A 22,537-nucleotide genomic window follows, 5' to 3' on the forward strand; every position below is an offset into this window, starting at 1 on the left:
GGGAAACAAAATAGTGAATTGCTACCCAGGAGGAAGCAAAAATTCTCTGCACTGAATGAGATGGATGTCCATGGAAAAAGTGACACATGACAATTAATTAAGATTGTATAAAGTAACCTTATTTCAACATTTCCTAGCTTTACAATGTTTTCACAGTACCATTTAAGGTCAATTCATACAAAAATAAACAAGTTAGAAAAAATATTCCAGTGACAGTTGTCACCCTCATGCTTCATCAATACAGAGAAAACTCCCTAATGCTACAGCAGAACTTCCACCTCAATGCTAAGTAATTGTTAATAAAGACTGGTCATCCTCACTGAAATTGCACCAAGTAGGTTTCACGTATATTTTTTCCAAAGGCAGCAAAGGCAATGTCCAAAATTTGCAAGTTCAATTTCAGAGTTTACAGAAGAGCAAGCAGAGGCAGACAGTAGATTCTTGTAGTCAAAAAAGCTCAACATGTTTTTGTCCTTTCCTAACACTGTCTTTCCAACCTGCTTCCTCACCACTACACTGGTCTTCTTCAAAGTTCCTAGCTAAATTAACATCAGAGCTCAAGTCCACTGTGCAGCGCAAAATGATTCAGTTTAGGCACACAACACATGCCAACTGTGTATTAATTCACCCAAAGGATGATGTCTTGACTGCTTCACTTGTCTTCCATACATAACTCACCAGATGCAAGGCTAGTGTGCATCTTCCTGCCAACACACAAATCAGGAAAGAAAAATTTATCTAATCACTGAAGCAATTGTTTTTAAGTAATTTGAACACTTTTTAAAACATAAGTTGAATTCAGGTTAGTGGTGACATGCCTGTGACATCCATGACTTCTTACTGTTTCACTGGTAGCAAGCAATCTTCATTTTCACCAGTAAGAGAAAACTACTTGGGCTTGCATACAATCTAAACCCCAGGATTTAAATGCCCCAGTCCTCTCCAAGCCTACTGTTCAATTTTGACAGCTTTTCCATCAATACTTTATGAAGCTGGCTTACACCTTCATACTTGGGCAAGAGGTGCCAGCCATATGGTAAGAGCAGTCCCACATTAGACTGAAACTTCGAGCCTACAGAGGTTCATGAAGAACCTGGAGCACAAAGCCTCAAGACATTATTACTGTAGATAATAACAACCTTCATCTCTATACGCTCAGTCACTATGGTTAAGAGGTCTTTTGCTGACATGCCCTTGTATAAAGACTAAAAACTGTAATGCATAGAATGTTCCTTCATTATCTCTAAAACTGAAAGTAGAAAGCAAGCAGGCCGCTAAGAACATTACACTTCCAGCTGATAAAATATGGAAATAACAACTCGAGCCTTGGTTTAGCCAAATCCCTGGTGCCCCAAAAGGCAGTACATCAGAATAAGCAATAGTAGAAAACATTAAATCATTATGGGGACAAATTACATCCACCTGAAATAAAGCTATGAAGCAATTACAAGCCTAAAATGGTGCTCTGCACCTCCCCACATCCTGACCATCCCTATAGGGTTTGTGGCAGACATAACAAGATAGGAACATTTTCTATAAATGCTCAAAGTCATATGCTGTAAACACAAGTTATAGCAAATTTAATAGTGACAAAATCAATACAGATTAGGAATGTTCACCATTCTTAAACACCATATACATTATGAATATATATTTTCAATTGATTTCATTCTGACTCACCGTATTAACACAATCATAATCTGTTTTATTAATTTATATGAAAAATACTTCACTAAGAAAGTAGACAAACTGCACAGAAATAGTACAAGTGTCATGTGCATAGCAATATAGCTTAAAGCATTTACATATGGCTTTGTTTAAATGAAACTGTGGGGGAATGGCCCTATACAGACCCAAAGTTACACAGTCAACATAATGTAAACTGCTTCACATCTTTGAGGCACTTGCTAATAATAGTGTTCAATCCCTGAAAAACAAAATCAAGAGCTAATAAGTGAAAATAACAAAAATCCCAGGATAACAGCTGTGTATTTTTGAAAATATTTTAAAAATTTCTTTTAATAGTGCATGCACAGAACTGAAAAACTGGGGGGAAGGATGTAATTTCTGTGCAAGAATTATACCAAGTAACTTGAAAAGTATAAAAATATTTACATGTTTAGGGATTTTAAGTATGTACAGAACAAAGGCCCTGAAGACTTACTCTATAGAATAAAAATATAGCACATGATAGCAGTAATAAAAATAATATATATTTTCATGGAATTGTATTTGCAGTTAGTTACAAGTTATTTAAACCACAACGTTCTTTGATCTTTCTCCAATCTGATGGCAATAAGGAATACACTCTTTCTTGTATAACACAAGAACTTTGCATACTTTTTCAACCTCAGTTACAATACTGACATAGAAAACAGAATGACTTGTGTATCCTAATCCAGCTGGGGTGCTTTTTTAAACTTTAATGACTATTTTCTTCACTGGTCATCACTTCATTAATGAATTCCAATCTCGAGTAGCCTCCATCAGATGCCTCTGTCCATGTCCTACCCAATTATCCTGATTGTCAAATATTCTACCACAAAACCAGCAGCTAAACTTAGCTTTCAAGGTATTATTGGAGGTAGTTTTCACAATCTGGTAATTGTTTTTGCTAGTCTTTTTCAGTGTCAATTTTAAGACAAATCTTTCTTTTACAGGGTTAAGGGGTTTTATTGTCCTGTATCTTTTCTGAGAAAAATTATCAGTAGTTACATCCGAAGGATTGCGGAAGTCTGGTTGCAGAAGAGCTTCAATGGTTCTTTTTGACAATAAAACCTTAAGAACATGTCCCTTAAATTTAGCAATAGTTTTCATTACATTTACAACTTCTGGAACATCTGCATCAGGATGGTTTAGCACAACAACTGGTTGATTTCTCCTAGGGCATTTTACAAGCTGGTTAGAATTAAAAGGAAGCAATTTCAAAGTCCTTACAGTTTTTTTTGATGCCCTTGGTTTGTAAGGGCTACCTGATTCACTAACAATTTCAGCTTGATTCTTTTCTTTACACTTTCTGCGCAACATTGCTTTCTTTCTAGGAGGTTCTGGGCAACTAGCCTTCCGTTTACGTTTGAAATTCTTGTTTCTTTGCCCACCCACAGTTACCGAACTTTTAGATCCAGCTTGTTTTAAACCAGGTTTTATTTTTGCAGTTCTGTTTTGGGTGTTCCATGTGGACTTTTGAGAACCAGAGTTATTCCTCTTGTTAGCAGCTATTACTTGCATACTCTCGATAGAACATTTCTGCAACCGCATCCCTGCAGATTTAGCAGAATAAACAGGTTCTACAGGAGGAACACGACATGCTGGATTAGAGCTTGCCAAAGAGGCATTTGCTGGCATTAACCCACTTGGTAAGTTTAAGGCATCATTAAAACTAAGATTAGTTTGTTTCTGTGCTAGTGCAGGAGTAAGGGACTGCAAGTTATCCACCTGTAGTGAGGGCACCAAGTTCCTTACTGACTGAGTGTTATCAGACAGTGTATCTGAAGTACGAGTTCTTATTTTTAGCAAAGGCTGTTGTTGCATGGCTCCAGTTTTCTTTGGCTGACAATTCCGATGAGCATTATCCTGAAAAAACATTGGTTTATGAACTACAGGCTTGTTTGGTGTCAAACATTGCAGAAAAACTCCCTGCTGTCCATCAGGCGAAAGTGCATAAACGTGTTGTTCCTGCTTAATTTCCTGTTGTCTTACTGACTCCAAAGACCCAAAGGCAGCATCCCGGTGCTCTGGTAACACCTTCACAGAAGAAGTTGCCTTCACAGATGACTCTGATGAGTTTGGAACTACAAGAGGTGCTTTGAATGGCATACAGTCATTTACTGTACCACATACTTCCTCATTACAGGAACTTCTTAAATTTCTAAAATGGCCATTTTTCCCCTTCACTTCTGAAGGTGGTATTTTCCCAAATTCTCTGGATGCAACTCCCTCTAAAACCTGAGAACTATCATTAGCAGCATTTGCAACTGTTCCAACTGCCCCACTAAAAGTCAAAATCATTCCAGGTCCTTTATTTGAAACACAAGATGCAGGTACACCTTTAGTAACATCTGATGAACTGGTTGATGGAAGAGATTTTCCTGACACCATCTGCTGCCTAGATTGGTTAGAAAGGTGGAAAGGAACGAAAAATCGTGACGGAAGGGACTGAACAAAAAGGGCTTTCTTTTGTTCCTGAAGAACAGGCAAAACTGGTGAAAGGCTGCTAGGATTTTGAGTTGCAGACAGTACTTTATCTTTTACTACCTGCTGTGTAAACTCATCTGTAGGAGTTTTTAGCAATGTACCAACACCTGGAGTTCTGGATAATTTGTCCACATCCTGTGAATCAAGTAATGTTTTGGGTGTCTGTCTTTCTCTCCCACAACATGTACCTTCATTTGTGCTACATCTTGTGTTGAACTCTCTCCTACATAAAGGGAAGCGTACATTAGGTGGAGGCCTCTGAAAACCACACACAGTTGCAGAGCTTTTTAAACACACACAGGCTGCACTCCCAGTCTCAGGACCAGAAAGCAGCTTATCAGAACAAAGTTGGACACAATTAGTCTTGCTGTGAAACTCCTGCTGAGAGGCTGTTTTTACTTTTAACACATCTTGCAGTAATTGGTTTATCTCAGGCGATAAATAATTAGCTGCCTGCTCACTTTGCAATGAGAAAACAGATGTGATTTTAGGCATTAAGAAAGAGTTAACACCATCAGAGGCATTTTCCTGGAATTTCTCAGCTACGTTCTGAAAGCCTTGCTCTAGGTTAGTGTCCAAATACTGTCGGCCATTATGCTTGTCCTCTGTAAAACACTCGCTGTCAACACCACATTGAGATTGGCTTTTAAAAGACACAGAGTTATTCTTAGTGTTTATGTGTTTGTAAGTTTTATTAATATTTGATTGGGCTGACACAATTTTCTCTGCTTTCAAACCTTTCATTGACTCTGAATGTGAAGATGGAAGTTCATTTCCAGAGTTTTGATAAGAACCTCTTTTGCTAAATTCTCTGTACCTGTCATCTGTTGACGTCCAAATGCTACATGGATTATCCAAAGAGTCCACTTTGGAATAGTTGTGAAAAGACAACAACCCTTCATTAGATGAATCCACTGAGGCTGAATAACAGAGATTATTAGTTCCATTGCTATTATTCAGGCCACCATTTTGCATTTTCAGTTCAGGAAAGTAGGGCATTTTCATAGGGTCATAATGAAGGGTATTTGTAATAGCGGGTGATAATACCTGAGGATGACTTGAAGGACGAAAGCTTCCCCATGAGATACCAGTTTGAGCTCCAACTTTTGTTACTGCTTCATGTGGAGGTACAGTTGAGTCCAGCTTCACTGGCAAACAATTTGGACCTTTTCCTTCAGCTATATTAGAAGGTGCTACAGTTTCAGAAACACTCCTACCATACAACAAGTAGTTATTTTGCTTTTCCACTTTTGTTTTTCCTGAATGAGGAGCAGGACAGGAAAACGGAGGGGAAGTTAATGGATGAACACAATTGTTCTTTAAAGTCGACTGATCACTTACATGTGGTATAGCACCTGAAGACAAGCCACAGGGATCAGCAGTCTGTAGCAAAGGAGTTGCAGAACCATCTTTAACAGGATCAACTTTATGACCCAACAAACAGTCATTTTGCTTACTTGTAGGTAGCAATTTTATAACAATATGTTGTTTTCCATCTACCATTTTAAAGCCCATAAATTTCGCACTGTAATTTGCTGGTACTGATATTTTATTGTTTTTAAACATCAATACTGTTGGCCCATGAACAGCACTTTTCAATAATCCCAGGCCATAACTTGTGCCATCATCTGCCTTATTGTATTGTGCAGTAGTAGCAGAGAGCATTCCACCCATGAAATGACGCTTTTCCGTGTATTTACCTTGATGTTTCTCTTCACTTGTTTCCACGTCTCTCACACACTGATTCAGCTCCTCAGCATTTGGCTGAATTTTATTTACACTTCTTAGCACTTGTGTATTTTCTTCTCCAGCACTGTCACTTCCACTGCTTATCTTCTTCCGTCGCCAGAGTGGTTTTTTTGATGCACCCATTTTATACCTCCTTAACACAAGCTTCAGTCCTGCTGGAGTCTTTACTATTCTTTTTTCATATTTATCCTTTTCCAGTTTTTCTTTTGCAATTAAGTGGTCTCTGTGTAAAGCTATGATGTGTTTTAAAAGATAATCTTTCCGTGATGTGCTGTAACTGCAGTAAGGACAACCAAAAGAAAACATACTGGTATGAACAAGCAGATGATTTTGGAGCTCCTCTTCTGTAAAGTTTTCTTGATGGCATTTTCCACATTTATAGGGAATCTCCTTATGTTTGTGAATGTGCTGAACAAACGTACCCACATCATAGGTAGAAAACCCACATTTTTCACACTGGAAGTGTCCATTTACACAATGCTTTGATATGAAGTGTTTTGTCAAAGCCAACAAAGTGTATATCTGCTCATCATTACAGAGCTCACATTTTACTAAAGTGCTACGATGGATGCGTCTGTGCTGTTTAAACGACTGAAAGTCATTAGCTGAGAAGCTGCACATCTCACAAGGATACAGAGGCAACTCACCATAGTGTAACAGCTGAAAATGTTTCTGTAGGTCATTTGGGCTGTATCTAATGTTATCCTTGCACTTCGTACAAGTGAAATTCAGTATTTTTGCTGCAGTTTTAAATCCTTCTTCAAATTGCACTTCTGGTTTAATTTGCAAGTGACTTCCTTCTGAACAACTGAGATTGCTTCCACTAATTTTCTCTAGACTTAAGGATTTCCTAGCAGTTCGCTGCTTACACTGAAAGAGTTTTCTAAACCTATCAACTTCATGTTTCATTAATACTTCATTTGGAATGTTCACCTTGGGCAATTCAATCTTCACGTTTTTTAGTCCATAAGTGAGATTGATATCTAAAATTGCTGGTTGAATTGTCATACTTGAAGGATCACTCACCAGTTCTTTCTTCAAAGTAATGCCTGTAGAAAAATTCTTCATAGCATTGTGTTTTAAGACACTGATTTGCTTTCTGTCACAAAAAAAGTGTTCCTGTTCAGATGACATGATTTTAGGTTCTACTTTTCTTTACATGAATTCTTGAGATTTAGTCTTACTTCCGGCAGCAAATGAGACAACTGCACCAAGTTACTCTCAAAGCTCTACAACTTCCCCATTTCATTCTCCTGAAATTAAAAACAAACAAAGCAAATAATTACTCTTAAAACTAATGCAATTAGAACACCTATTACAATTCACTAACAAATATATGCCAATCTCTGAAGTTGGTAATTTTTAAAATATTACTCAAGGGGTGAAAAAAAAAAGTATGAGGCAAAAAAACCTATTACAGTATAACCTCTGTTTGTTTGTGTTGGGGGTGTTTGTTGGTTTGTTACTTGGTGGGTTTTTTTAAAAAAATAAATAAAACTTGAAAAATATGTTTTAAAGAACATCTACTGAAGGATACATGTCATCAAATTTTGGGTTTCTCCCACCCTGTAGGCATAAAGTCCGAAGACCTACTTTTTTTAAATGAAGCCTGTGTTTATTACTTATTTGATTTCATGCAAATAAATCAAATAAGTAATAAATCAGTTGGGATTTCATGCAAATAAAACCACTCCTTTGTGACATGCCACTAACTGAAGTATTAAAAAGAAGTCAAAATCTACAGAATTTTACATTTTTATTACTCAAGTGCGCTACTCTATTAGTTACTATTGTGTTTAAAAAGGAAAGAAAGTAAAATCAGAATCTGACAAAAGATCCACTTCACCAATGGAGATATGACCTTTACCAACACCAAAAACCAATCACACTGACCTACAATGAATTTTTCACATGCCTACCTTTAGTACCACACAAGTCTGAATCAGTCAACAGATACAAGTTCTCAGGTTTCTCATTGCATGTTCCTGGGTACTTGTTAATATTTTCAGTGCATGACTGACCACAGTACCCCTCTATGGATTAAAAGGCTCAAACAGTTATGGTCAGCATCACTGTCTCACTACAGATTTCATGTCAGTGTTTCCATAACAATTTATATCAGCTCAAGTCTATGTCTGAACAACACTCCTGCACAGAATGTGGACACAGAATCAGCAGAATTGGAACAGCAGCAAAATTAACATAAATTCTGAAAAGCAACACTGGAAAGGAAGAACTGTTTCTTTACTAGTATAACACTTTTTACTAAAAAACTTTTTTTGCAGTACAAGTCACAAAGTCACTTTCTTCTTTCCTAACAGAAGTTAGTAAATCGTTAGCTGAAGGCTGATTAGTGAATTTCTCTCCACTACTCTGGGGCTCGCCCTGAAGCAACACAGACTTGCAACTCATTAGATCATCGTATCTATTCACATTCAAACTGAAAGAATGATCACACCCTCACTGTGAATAAATGCAAGGCTGCTTCTAGATCTCCAAGCCATCATAAGCATTGGCCCTAAGATCTTTCAAATATTTTCCCACAGTCCTGGGAGAAGGAAGTATCTAGCATTAGACATGCAAATACCTGACAAAGAAAATGGAGATTGAAAATTTTCAACTCCATGTTCTTGTATCATGCAGCAAGAAAAGCAACCATATTTTTAAAGCACATCCTTTAATGCCTTTCTTTAGAGAAGATACTAGCACTTCGGCACAATTCTTGAAAATAATAAATACAAAAAACTTCGACACTAGACACAGACTCTAATATCAAGTAAATTCACTTAACTGTGTTCTCCAGCTATGAGACCACCAAGACTTCAATTACACATCTGACATCCAAAAAAAAAAACAAAAAACCAAACCCAAAAAACACCCCAAAACAACAAACCACAGAGACATACACTCCCTCCTCAGAATCTCTCCAAATGGAAACACTTTGGGTACAGGACTTTTATTTTTCTTTTAACTCAACGACACACTCCCCATCTTCCACACAGATGATTAATATGTGGGATATTACCCAGCTTTGAGCCCTGAGAAAAGAACAACTCATGTGCATATTATTCCATTTTCACCAAAAGAGTACTGCATTAAAATGCATTCTCTTGCCAATGGTATATCCCTTATTTGAATAGAAGCGAGCTGAACTTCCTCATAAAGAATAAGTAACTAAAAATTATTTGGATTTGTTTGCTTGAACAACATTTTAAGACACGGGCGCAACACAAAGATTACAGCTTGCATGATGCAATACATCATCCTGCTGGGAGCTGCCCATCCCTCAGGTTAGAAGGTTACGCTGCCAGACACTGAAACCTGGAGTATGTTTACAATAAAAACTGTAGAAATCAGAAGTGGGTAAAGTGCTGCAGAGAACAAGGCTCAGGCTTTCAATACCAAGCCAATGCAGTCCTCGACTGGGCAACACATTTGGCAAAGAGTCACGATCTAAGATCCCCTTTAATTAACTAACCTTATACTTAATTTTATTATTTTTGGGTAGTATGCAACAATCAACAAGCTCCTGGAGCATGACAAATAAAAATATTTACTTGAAACAATCCTTAAAAACAAAAGGGCTTTCTTTTATCCCAGGGATCTCTAAAGGAGTATTTTCAAAGCAGTCTGACTTACGTGTTAAGAAAATACTTGACTTCAATTCTCCAACAGCTGGGTATTTTCCACACACACAGAAGAGGTAAGATTGCAAGACTCAGACAAGGCCACAGTCAAGAGAAATACTAGAAGAAGTTCGGGAAACAAAAGAAAAGGTATTTTAAATCGTGTAAATACAAGCAATAACTGAAAGAATAAGCTGAAAAGCCCATGTCCCTCAGAAATTTACATTATGTGGATTTTTACCACATTGAAGACAAGAATATACACCAACTTTTCTCTCACAGAGCACCATCAAATGCAATACCAATACTGTATATATACACAATATAACAATGCCTATTTTACCTTAGATTTGCCACTACAACTCAGGCATTCATAGCTGGGAAACATAAGCACATGATAACTTAAAAACAGCACAGAAAGAAGTGACTGGTATCTCGGTCCATCAAATTTTAACCTGAACTCAAAAGGCACTTATCTTTTTTCAAGCAAAAAATTTAATGACAAAAACCTAACCATAGACTTCTATAAAGTTGCGCAAAAGCCTGGGAAAGAGGCAGAATATTACATTCACAGTATCTGAAACCAGTACGTAGATTTAAATGCAGTTAAAATGAGTACCAACACTGAAAACACATAAGCATGTGCCACAGCTAACTCTCAGTCAAAAAAATCCCCAAACCACTAAGAACAAGGATAAGCAACCACTTGAGGCTCTCAGCCACAATTTTCTTCCCTCAAAAATGCTGCAATTTGTCCATATTTCGTTTTAAAAAGTACAGATAAGAAGTTTAAGGTATATATTTTGATCTAGAAAGAAATTGCAGATAGCAGTTGGACACTGCTAAATTAGTTAACTTTTACAGTTTTTCCATTTCAAACTACATTCAAAATAGGTATCCCAGCAGGCAGGATCTTCAAGATTTCTGAAGAATTTTCGGCTTATGTAAATTCTATTAAATAAATAAATAAATAAAATTATACTGAAGTACATCCCATGCCCAGTTCCATTCTGTGTGTCTGCAAATTTAGAGTGGCGCCTTAATCTCTCCCCAGACCGGGACACAGGCAGGAACTCTCAAAACTGGATCTTATGAAACGCACAGAGCTGGAGCAGTCAGACACAACCCGAACAGCAATGTTTTAGTAAAAAAAAAAAAAAGAAAAAGAAAAAAAAAGGGAAAAAAAAAATCACCGAAGCGCTCTCAGAGTTCACACACGCAGACTGCCCGTGCCACAGGGCGAACCTGCCTTTTACAAACACAGAAGCCGAACGCGGCGGCGACACACGGCCAGCGCCGGCCCCGGGCGGGCTGACACTGCCCCCGCCCGCCGGGGCAGCAGCGGTGCCCAGGAGCAGGCAGGGGCCGCGGCGGGAAAAAGCGCGGGGCCGAGCGACGAGGCGGCGGCAGCTCGGGAGCTCCGTCTGACCGCGGGCACGGCAGCGGGCGCTGGGGGAAGGACGAGCGAGGCGCGTCCCTGCCCGGCTCCTCCTCGGGAGCCCCGCGGCAGCGCCGCCCCCGCCCGCACGGCCCCGGGACGGCCGCAACTCTCGGCGCGCAGCCCGGCGGAGGGATACGGTCCCACAGCCGGCCCGGCGGCTGCACACGAGGCCATTTGTGCCCGGTCCCGCCGCCCCGGGCGCGCCCCGCGGTCCCGCCCGCCCCCAGCCCCGGCTGCCCCGCGAGCCTCCCGCTGCCGGCGAGCGCGGACTATTTAATGTCTCACCGCACCACGGGGCACCGTCCAGTCCCGTGCCGCCGCGGCCACTCGCGCCCCCTGCCTGCTCCGAGCCGCTCCGGACCGTCCCTCTCGCCCCGCGCGGGGCCTCCTCGCTCCCCGCCCGACAACCCCCGCGGAGTTACCTCGGGTACCGCCACCGTCCGGCGAGGCGCTGCCGGCCGCCATCACAGTTTCCATCCGGGGACTGCCGGGTACGAGCCCGGATGAGGGGCGGCCGCGGCGGAGGGATACGCTTTCACCTGAGGGATGGGCGGACGGCGGCCGACGAGGCCCAAGGGGGAGGAGCGGGCGGGGCGGTCCCGGCAGGTCCGGCTGCGTTCCGCCAGCTCGTCCCGCTCCCCGTCCTCCTTCTCCTGCTGGGATGGGGGCCTGGGGCACATGGCACGGCCGGGGAACGGCCCGCCCGCTCCGCCCGTCGGTACCTTCATTGGCTGTGCACCCATGGGCGTGTTTCGGCCAATGGCAGTGGCAGGGAGAGCCGCTGCCCCTCACAAAACGCTCCCAGGCAAAAGCCTGGCCCGCGATGATCGTACCGCGCTCGTGGCTTCGCTGAGCTGCACAGACACAAGAGTAGGCACAATAAATAAAGGGCTGTTTGTAGGAGATGTCAGCAATTGAAGCATTCAGGAAAATATACGTGCGATAGAGCGGTTAATTTGTTTTAACATGCTGAAAATAACAAAAATCAAAGCTGATAATCACTACAAAGTGCTTGTCGTGTTAGACAGTACCATTTCTGCTGAGGAGTGGCACCAGCAGTGGGTAGGAGCTGCTCCTCACGTTTGTGCAGGTTTGGAGGCACACGGAGACCACCCGGAGTGAGGTCACCGCAGGGAACGAGGGCACGGGAGAAGCAGGAATTGGAGCTGCACCATGGCCAGAAAAGGGCGAATGCCCATGGCAGAAATAGACTGTAAAGATGAATTCTAAATGAAGAGGTCATCGCAAAGGAAATCCATTCTCCACTTCGGAAACAGTGATCAAAATTTGAAAGCAAAGAGGAGAAAGCTTGAGCTTTTTCCTTTGGGAAATCTGACTAATGAACAATTTAGCCTAGCAATTCAGCTAAACATTTCTCCACAAATCTTATGGTATCTTACTAGTTATAACAAAGTTTAATAAGTGCAATATTTGCTCATGATTAAATATGAGAACAAAGAGGAGTGTTGACGTCTTTGAGTGTGCGTGCGTACACTAAGGGTACATTGAACATGAACATATTTTTAATTTCTTGTTCCAGCTGACATCACTTATTTCCCTTGTGTCCTAGACTGTAAAAGAAAATTTATAGATGCCATTTTGGGGTGGGTTCCTTGGCCCTAAAAAATATCTTCAAGGAAAGAATTATATAATTGTTCTACTACACCCAAATGAATAAATCTGTGCCAAAAGCAAGCAGAAAAAAGTATTCTTCTGCTTTCTGAAAGGGGGGATTGTACACATCCATGGTGTCTTTCATATATGAATACTTAACTACAACTGAAGAAAAAGAAAGAAAAACAGCATAGTTCTGACTGAAACCCTAAAGTCAGAAAAGATAACAGAAAAGAATGATCCATGAAAATCATTAGTCTAACAAGCAGCTACAGTATCAAATTGGTGTATTCCAGATGTCAAATTAAAATATACATCATATTGTCAATTATTAATCCCAATGAATTTACATGTAAGATGGGAACAAATATTTTATCTGTATTTTATTACTTTGTAATTCAAATTTAGAACACATATGAGTGTTGAAATTCTGAGTGCTCATTTATTGGCTGTATGGGTTTTCTGGAAGAATTCCTGTTTCTGATAGTTTTCTTATGATGTGGACTAAACATTTCATAATTATAGCAGATAAAATTCTGAATCACTTTGTGGCTTTTAGTGACAGTAAATAAAACAATCTCATGCATTCTTCTATGTCAGCATTTAATAAATATATTAAATACACACTTTATAAAATATAATTAATTGGTATTTCTTTCTTGCTTTGTATATAATGAGATTATAAACCATATTCTTATGTACTGCTTGGCAGCTAGAGCTTCTACTCAGTGTCACCAGAACAGCTGCAATGATTATGTGTTTCTCCAAAAGACAGCAAGTTCTGAATATGTCCATGAAAAATTATTTTAAAAAATATGTCTGTCTTCATGGTACAACTGGGGGGCAATATTACAGGTAGCAGAGGCTGCAAACTCGTGGAAGAAGGAACCTGGGGCTAAACATACTCAGATGTAGGAAGATTATGTTTAGGAATTGACAGGTAGAGTACCTTGTAGGCAGAGTACCCAGCAGGACAGTCTTTGAGTGATAAGCAAGAAAGAATTAAGATTCTATTTCTATTTAAGAATATCAGGTTCACAGGAGTTAGAAATATCTGTTGTGATAGTAACAATAAGTCTGAGTCAAGTAGTCTTACTGCTAGGTGGTTGTTTCAAATTCTTGTAATGACTATAAATAGAAAGTGTAATCTTACAGGTAAACAGCACACTACAAATGGAGGGTTCAAAGAAAATACATCCATTCTTTTCTGTTCTGTGCCACTTCACTCTTGAAAGGTGCTAACTTGACTTTCTGTATTAAACATTTTACTGCTGAATTCTTACATAAAAGCCTTTCGGTGGGGCCTTTGAGTTCATTCTTCAAGTCTAGTATTTTATACTGATCTGCTTACAAAAATCTCCAAACTGTGCTTGTCACTTAAATAAATAATACATTGGTTAGACAGAGCTCACAAAGTACAGTGTACTTCAAACAATGCTTATATGAATAAGCTGTAGGGCTGTAAGAGAAGCTCCATATTTCTAAGATGAAACACCAGTACACAGAGAAAATAAGAAAATTGCCTTTTTAAGCAGTTCCTAATACACTACATCATTGATTTTGACGATGAAGTATTGAGCAGTGGATGGTTGCCTATATGTTACTGTCAGTGACAAATGTCACTGTAATTTTTGACTCTGTATTTCTTATGATAAATAGCCTACTTTTGTTTAGGGCAAAACAGCAGGGAAGCATAATGTTAAGCCTTCCTTTTCTACATATATTATCTCATAAACATAACAGCCTTAATGATGACAGCTAAAGGTGTCATTATTAATATCAGAACATTTATGCACTCTTTTCATTTCTCCACCTGCACAGCTAAAGCAATATTGCAACATTGAAAGAAGTCAACAATTAAGTTTTCTTGGTGGATTTCGTGGCAGAAATCAGTCTTGGAGCTATCTGAGCCATAATTGTTAAAACTTTAGGAATAAAAGTACAAATGATAATGACAGCATTCAATCTAACAAGGATTTAAATTAATTTATCTTTCTTCAGGAAGAAGGGTGAAATAGAACCATGCCAAAAATTTGATGACAGTAAGTTTCTTAAGCCAGCTTGGGAAATTGCAGCCATTGCCATCATCTAGAGCCCTGTTGGAATCTGCTTTTGGCCAAATGATGCTCTGCTAAATAGACCCCGTACATCAGTTTCCCCTGTTAATTATTTTAATACAGCCACCAGATGGACACATCCAGTTAAGAGGCCCTATTATAATGAATATCCTTATTCACACTCTTATTCTCAGCATAGCTTTTTCAAGTACAATTTCTGATCACTTGCATACAAAGAGTCTGTTGTACAACTGAGAAAACATTCTTAGCAACTTATTGAATCTTCTTTGGAAACTTGTGGAAAAAGCATCTCTCTGCCTTCACAATATGTGAAATGGGTAAGAGACTTTTTATGGTTATAATTTGTGAATGGGGAAGTATTGCCAAACAGCAAAAGGAAGAAGCACTCTTAGAAATGGGTAAACAATTTTTTTTTTAAAGTTTATCACTTTATTTATAGTTCTACCATGTGTAAATCAATTCATGATAATCTGCTGAAAGATGTGATACACCTTCACGAGTAGCTTGAACTAGAATTTCTACAGATCTTATATCTTGATTAGACTATTGCTGTCTAATCACTATCACTGTCCTTGGAAAATGCTTTAATCTCATGAAAACTGAGGCTTGCATGGTTAAGTGAAGATCCCATTTGGCTCATTATAGTTTTAGTCTCAATGTTTGCAAGTGTCTTCACCATCATGAGCAGTCTACACTGCAGCAAGTTCAGGCAAGTTAATTTAAAGCAGAAACTGGAGCTGGAAAAGAAAGCGGCAAGATCTAGGAACCAGCGCTGAACACATGAAGGGCAGATTAGGATCTAGCACTCAGTAGGAGGAACTAGGACAAGATCTAGGTCTAGAAAGCAGGAAACTGGATCAGGATTTTTGACAGGAAGTAACGCTCAAGATTAAGATTCTAGAGCACAATTACAAGTAAGAGGCATTAAGCTTTCCAGAGTACCTGGTCCTATTTCATGTGCACCAAGACAGGCTATACCAGCCTCTCAGAGGTGAATTACCCTTTGGAAAACTAGTAATAAAGAAAAAAAAAATGAGTAATAAAGAGGTGTCTGAGCTGCCTGTGGGAGATACCTTGACTTCACAATTTTCAGTGGCAGCTGAGCAAGCAGGATGTCTTGAGTGACACAAGCATCTTCCTCATAGTCAGATAGTCATGACCTCAACACTTTTCATCAGCAGTCAAGTGACATGTGAGCAGTGAGCTGGATCATGATTGCCCAGGTGAGACAAGAGAGACTGGCAAACTGCAATAATGTTCATGCTCATAAATGCGATTAACCTCATGCCTTTCTGAAAATGGGGAAGATTTTACTCTTGGTAGCAATCAAACTAGAAACCACACACCATTGCACATACTGTCCTGATGCAACATTGCAAAATACATCCTGGATAGTGGGCTGTGTTCTTTAGCAAGGGAGGTACTCATTTCCCTTTTGGAAGGTGCAGATAAACGGAAATATCTAAACCAACAAGTTGTTCTGTGCCGTAACATAAGACATGGCATTATATATATCATAACAATATAACTTCTATCCATTTTTGCATTTCTAGTAGTTATGAGTATCTGTCAGTAGAGCCCTCTCATGAGTTTTTACCATCTGGATGCACATGTCCACACCTGCACACTTCAGGTCAGGCTGTTTACCCGCTCTGCTTCAGTGTATCCATCAGTGGGTGTGAAGGTGTGCACTCCTAAAGAATTAGTTATTTTAAGATTAATTTGTTTTTCTGACCAATAGCTTTGTACATTCTTTGATATCAGTTAGGAAATTCTTATGTTTCTTTTTCAAGAACTAGGTGACATTTCTCATACAACCTATTTTTCTCATGAGTATTGACAGGACTTTCTGCATTTTAACTGGAGATAACACACATACTCTTCACACCAAATTAAAACTGGAGAAGTAAACCACATTCAGGCATGAATGTTTGATTCCTGCTGAATTCCGTGAAAACTGCAGAAGTATCTCCATGCATAATAAGTCAGGACTTGTTTTCCTCTGCTGCTTGAACAATAACTTCCATTCCAGTCACTGCTGATAAACCTTTCCTAACAAAATACACACCGACTTTAAACACAATGGGAAATGAAATTCCTTTCTTTTCCTCACATACCTTTGTGCTTTTTTGTACTTTTGTTGTATCACCACATGTTGAATTTTATCTGGATCTTCCAGAAGTTGATTTGAAAATGTCTCATCATGGTCTCAAGTTAGATATTGGCAGAAATCTTTCCCAGTTTATCCAATTTTCATCTGTTTAATTGGCTCCCTACAAAGTTTCAAATTGATTTTAAATTATTATTTTTAAACTAAAATCTAGCAATCTTTTGGTTTAATATAGTTTTCAATTCTTAAATTTTGTGTCATCTTGCATCTTAGTCTAGCAGATCCTTCTGCACTGCAGGTCTCACAAAGGCAGCAGCACAAGAGAGTTTCTTTGCATAGCCCCACAACTATGTAATTGCATTTAATCATCTGTAATTGCACTGCAAACAAGTCCCACTCCCATATTCATTCATCTGATGCACTTTTGCTGAGATTGCTAATATCAAGTAACTTTTGAAGAGTGGAGATAGAGACTGGACTCCCCTTATGTAAGAGTCCAAGCTTTTAGTACTGGATAAATTTAAAGTAGGAACCTACCATGGATAATCCTTCATATACCATCCTCAGCCTCTTGATAAGCTGCATATTCTCTTTCTCCTATTTTAAAAGGTTTATTGGAGACTGCAGGTGTCAGGTTGCCTTTTAATTGTGCTCAGTGTCTTCGGGTTTCACTGCCTAATGGCAGGAGATCAGTTACACTGTGATGATGTAGTTTAGCAACAGGCTAAATAAAACCATTTTTGTTTTTCTGGCTCCTTAATTCATGTGTGAGCTATTATTTTAGTTCTGTGCACCACAAGGCTTTCCAAGCAGTTTTCCAGACTTGTACATTGTACCCATTCCTATTTACAGAAACAGGCAGACTGCTGGTGTGAACATGTTCATTGGTTTGTAATGAAGTGTCTTTGTGTTGGAGAAACTAAGCCTTTAATTAGAACCAGCTGGCACTTATAAATTGTTTGGTGCTCCATAATACTGACCAGGGGTTTCAGTTAGATATAGAGAAAATGAGAGAAAATACCTAAAAACTGTGGTTGCTGATTTTCCTCTTGACTATTCCATCCCACACAAGAGATGAGTAAAACAACTGCTTTGTAACAGTTTTGTATCCAAAATGCTGCAGTTTTTGCATCACAGAGTGTTTTACAAAAGGATAAATAAACCATGTGACAACCACCAAATACTGCTTCTGCATTTCCAGTCAGCCAATTTCCTTGAGTTACAGTAAAGATAAATAAATGCAGAGTCCAAAAATTTCAGCAAATATCGTGCTCTCAACAGCATTCAACAATTGATAGGGGAGAGTGGCTGGATGTGCACAGCTTTGAAACATAAGAGACCAAGAAGGGAAGCACAACACAGCTATTACAATAATATCTCCCAGAAGCAAAATCCAGTCCTAATTGTTTTCCATTTCAGTTATGAGTTAGCTTTGCTAATGCTATTTCATTATTTCCCTCCTCATGAAATCTATTCCCCCAAATTAAGTGAGTTTGCCCACAACTTTTTGTTGGTGGAACTACAAAGATAAACCTGTTCAGTATTTGCAGAAAGAGACTACAGTGATTAATTAGGCAAAAGATTAGGAGCAAGGCCAATCTGGGTCCTAATCCCAGCTGAGCCATTTATGGTGTAACCTTGGGGACGTTACTTGACCTTCATGTTTCTCAGCAAACTCTGCTGGAAATTGGATACCAGCTGGACCTCAGAGAATACCAGACACGTCTGCTGAACTCCCCCCAATTAGCATTGTTAGAATACTGGTGAGAAGGCTTGCATTATTGTTGTGGAGTAGTATGCACATAAATACAGCCAAGGACCTTCTTTTCCTTTCTTGGCAGGAATAAACTAATATTAAAAGGTGGCCTAAGAACTACATATCCTGGCCAATTGCTGGCTGTATCATACATTAAAATAATAGTGATCATGAGGCAATTAGGCTTTAAAAGAATTCCAATTCTTCCCTTCCAACCAGCATTCTTCTGCACTTTCAGAAAGGACATTTATCAGATTAACTGATTAGAAAGATTAGATTTATAGGCCCAGACTCTTAGCTGTATCCATGATGAACTATGTGCAGTCCTTTAATATGAGATCAGTTCTATGCAACTGGGAAAGACAAGTCCAAGAGTTCATAATTCCTTAGGTGCAGTACCATTTTGGCCACATTAACCCCAAACACAGCTGCCAATTATCCTGTGCCAGTGACTTTATATCACCAAGGAAATTCCACTTGCCAGGTGTATCCCAAAGTCCTTTCATACAACTAGGTTATTTTCCTGAACTGAGCCTAAATTTTCTTCTGTAAATATTTGTTATATTATTAAATTAGAAAGAAAAAAAAAAAAAAAAAAAAAAAAAAAAAAAAATGAAAGGAACCAAAAAAAAAAAAAAAAAAAAAAAAAAAAAAAAAAAAAGAGGAAAAAGAAAGCCAAAACTTGTATGGTGAAGAAAGGAAAGGTGAAGAAAGGCTCTGTCACTTTGGCAATAAAATTATAAGAGTCCCACATAATCCTCAGGGGCATGATAGGGGGTTCAGTATTTGTAAGCTCCTCACTAAAGGCTTTGGTGATGGGGCAGAGTGCCCTCTCAGCAGGTTTGCCAGCCATACCTGGGGAGAGTGGTTAATACACCACTCTTTGTGCTGCCATTCAGAGACACCTGGACATGCTGGAGAAATGGGCAGACAGGATTCTCAAGAACTTCAGCATAACAAAGTCTTTGAACTAGATGATCTCCAGGGCTCCCTTCCAACCTCACCATTTCAGTGATTTTGTGAGTCTGAACAAAGCCAAAAAATTTAAAAATTAATGGATAATCTTGTTACCTTCCTGATCAGTAATCCTGCAAGAATTTAAAATCCATAAGTTTATGCAATATCTTTTATTACACACGGTCAATGGGATTTTATTAGAGATTAATAGCTGAAATTTCAAAGATAGTTATTCCTGAGCAAATTTAAACTTCCGTGCAAATACAGATGAAAATATTTGAGCATACCTCTTTTCACTTATTTCTCAAAGGATCTTGCAGAATTTCACTCCATGGATAGCAAAAAGCCTTCTAATTCCCACTTTAATTTTCTTCATGATGTATTATAACATTTCCCTCTTACATTGATACTACTATTTGACATCTTGTTTAACTTTGTAAAATGAAGGTTAAATGAAAACAAAGCATGCGTGAATTTTTTTGAGAAGTAGGTATCAAGATAGAAGCAGGTTCAGGACCAAGGGTGAGTTGAGCAAGATGCAAAAGAAGATGAGAGACTGTCAAAAACTCCTGGGATTTCATTAGGAGCTACTTGTGGCAAATTAAGACTGGTGATTGTTGAGGAATGCAGGAGGGGAACCACAACCCACAGGTACAAATAGAGCTTTGTGTGATGGTGCATTGTGGCAAACAAATTACTTAGACAAGAAATCTACATTGAGAAATGTGTGAAACAGAGGTAAGCTCACTCATTAGGAGCCTGAGGATGGAGACACAACTGGAATAGGTATTGTGAACAAACTGAGGGGCAAGCCTGAGACACAAGGAGGAGTTTGTGTGTAAGACTGACACTACAAGCTGATGACATAACTGAGTCAATATGTTGCAATCCGATAGATTCATTTACCTATGGAACTATTAATAAAGCTGGGAAATTATGTTCACAGAAGTTACTTAGTTAAAATTAAAACTAAGTAAAAACTTTGAAGAGTAACAGGACTAAGACTTATTAAAACATTTTATTTCATCCATCTCAACGAAAATCTGTTTATTATAAGAGATTTTTTTATTTTAAAAAATGTGAGTTTAAACAGTAGTTGATAATAGCAACATTTGGACCAACTCTGCTTTTAAGTGCTAATTGGATGCTGGATTGCTGACATAGGTATGATCAGATTAGCTCCTTGGATGGAACGGCAGAAATGCTTGGTCAGGATTTTATGCTTGTGGTGGTTAATGTGTTATTTTGTCCTGCTGTCAGCTAATTTATATTCCTTGATGTGAAAACAGCAGCTAAGCTTCCACTGAGCCCCTTAATTTAACTTCACTGTGCATATGCAGTTCTTGCTGGAGTTTCAGAGAACTCACCATGGAATTGAATAGGGCAGTGTGGCGCTGGGACAAGACAGGGTTACTGCAATAGTAAGAACAGCTTTGCACAGTAGGTGCAGCTGCAAGGAATGCTGGAGAACACAGTTTTATGTCTGCCTTTTCTGGAAGTCCCCCAGCTTGCTGACTAGGCCACTGAAGCATCATGTTACCTCTGGAATTTCAGTGTCTCGTTTTCTGAATAAAAGCTATTTACAATCCCAGTGAGCAGAAGAACACAGCAGTTGAATCTGCCACCCACGCCAGTGGAGAACACTGTCAATAGGCACAGTGAAATATCATGCTGAATTCTCTGAAGGGTCACCTTCCGGTTTTCTTGAATCAGGCACCCAACATGAATTTCAATTTGACTCTCCTCATGACCTAGATGCACTTCTATACAAGGAAGACAACACTTATCTCAGAGATATTGTGAAGATGATTATTATTGAAGAGACCAATGAAAAAGTTCAAACTTATCTTTTCAAAAGTCTAACTAAACTGCAGTGAACAGAGGCAGAAATCCTGCAAGGAAAAAGAAAGTCTGTTGGGATGTGTGGTCTGTCCTGCTCCAGGCCACAGTGATCAGGTATGGGGCTGCTCAACAGAGACCCTACCACAGCCCTGTCTGCTTGATTTTATATCCTTTCCCCACACACACCTTAAATAACCAACCAACTCTGTATTACTCCTTCCCCACTGGTTTCCATTTTGCTGACTACATCCTTACTTGAAAGTTTCAGCCTCATTCTTCCGATCCCTGCCCTGTCCTTGAAAATTTACACCCACAGGGAGTCCCCTCCCTCCCCTTCACATCTTTTGTCGCGTATTCCCTCTCGTTACTCTGTTGCTCTCTTAGCCTTGGCTTGGCCCACTCCTTTCTCCCTTCCCCAAGGCCAGCAGTTTCTCAGTGATCAGCCCGTGTTGCCAGTGAGGAGCGAGGGCAGCTCCTGCGTGTCCAGCCCCAGAGCAGCCCTTGAGCAGCAAGGCAGCCTGCACAGTGAGCTGCCCTGCGGTGGTGCTGGGGGGGCTGTGGCTTTGTGGCACACACCAGATATCCCTCGCCACCAGGTGAGGTGGAACACACTCCTCCTCTCCCTGGCTGGTGACACTGGTCCCTTTGGGTGGCTTGGTCTGGTCCCTTTGCATGGCTCGTTCTACAGGCAGGTCTGTAGAACCTGGGATGTCCCTCCCGGTGACAGGTGACACACTCCTGGGGCCACTGCTGTGGGCTCTCTCCAGCTGGCCCACTCTACCTTCCCAAAGCACCCAATCATGCCATACAAACCACAGTAAAAATTCTCATCCATTTTCACAGGGGCCATGCTCTGTTTCACAAAACAATAAAACTGACTTAGTGGGAATTTCTGCTTCAGAAGTGTCACTTGGATGGATCAAAGCCAGCTTGGTGTCATTCCCACCTAGCACCCACTTACTGTGTCATATTTGGGGTAAAGGAGTGCATGTGTTACTCCTTGGGGATGTGTTCACAGCTGCTTTTAGGACTTATTATAGAAATTGGATGTTATTAAATCGACCCTCAAACCTGGAAAAAAACCTTTATAATAACAATGAACATAATCTTCTTATTCTGGTTACTTTGTCATCCAGATACCCAAGCCTCTAAAGTTTCTCAACCAGACTA

The 22,537-nt window shown here is 39.7% G+C and overlaps 1 protein-coding gene across 1 annotated transcript; it reads right to left on the reverse strand.

Moving 5' to 3' along the window:
• Positions 1–1,554: 1,554 nt before the first annotated feature.
• Positions 1,555–11,520, reverse strand: ZNF518A (zinc finger protein 518A). The gene is made up of 3 exons (XM_059477065.1): positions 11,433–11,520; positions 9,583–9,689; positions 1,555–7,196 (listed from the first exon to the last, which is right to left on the reverse strand). The coding sequence occupies exon 3, from the start codon at positions 7,075–7,077 to the stop codon at positions 2,449–2,451; it is 4,629 nt and encodes a 1,542-aa protein (XP_059333048.1). The 5' UTR covers positions 7,078–7,196; positions 9,583–9,689; positions 11,433–11,520; the 3' UTR covers positions 1,555–2,448.
• Between the last annotated feature and the right edge of the window lie 11,017 nt (positions 11,521–22,537).

Source organism: Ammospiza nelsoni, chromosome 8, assembly GCF_027579445.1.
Source record: "Ammospiza nelsoni isolate bAmmNel1 chromosome 8, bAmmNel1.pri, whole genome shotgun sequence".
Lineage (NCBI taxonomy): Eukaryota > Metazoa > Chordata > Aves > Passeriformes > Passerellidae > Ammospiza > Ammospiza nelsoni.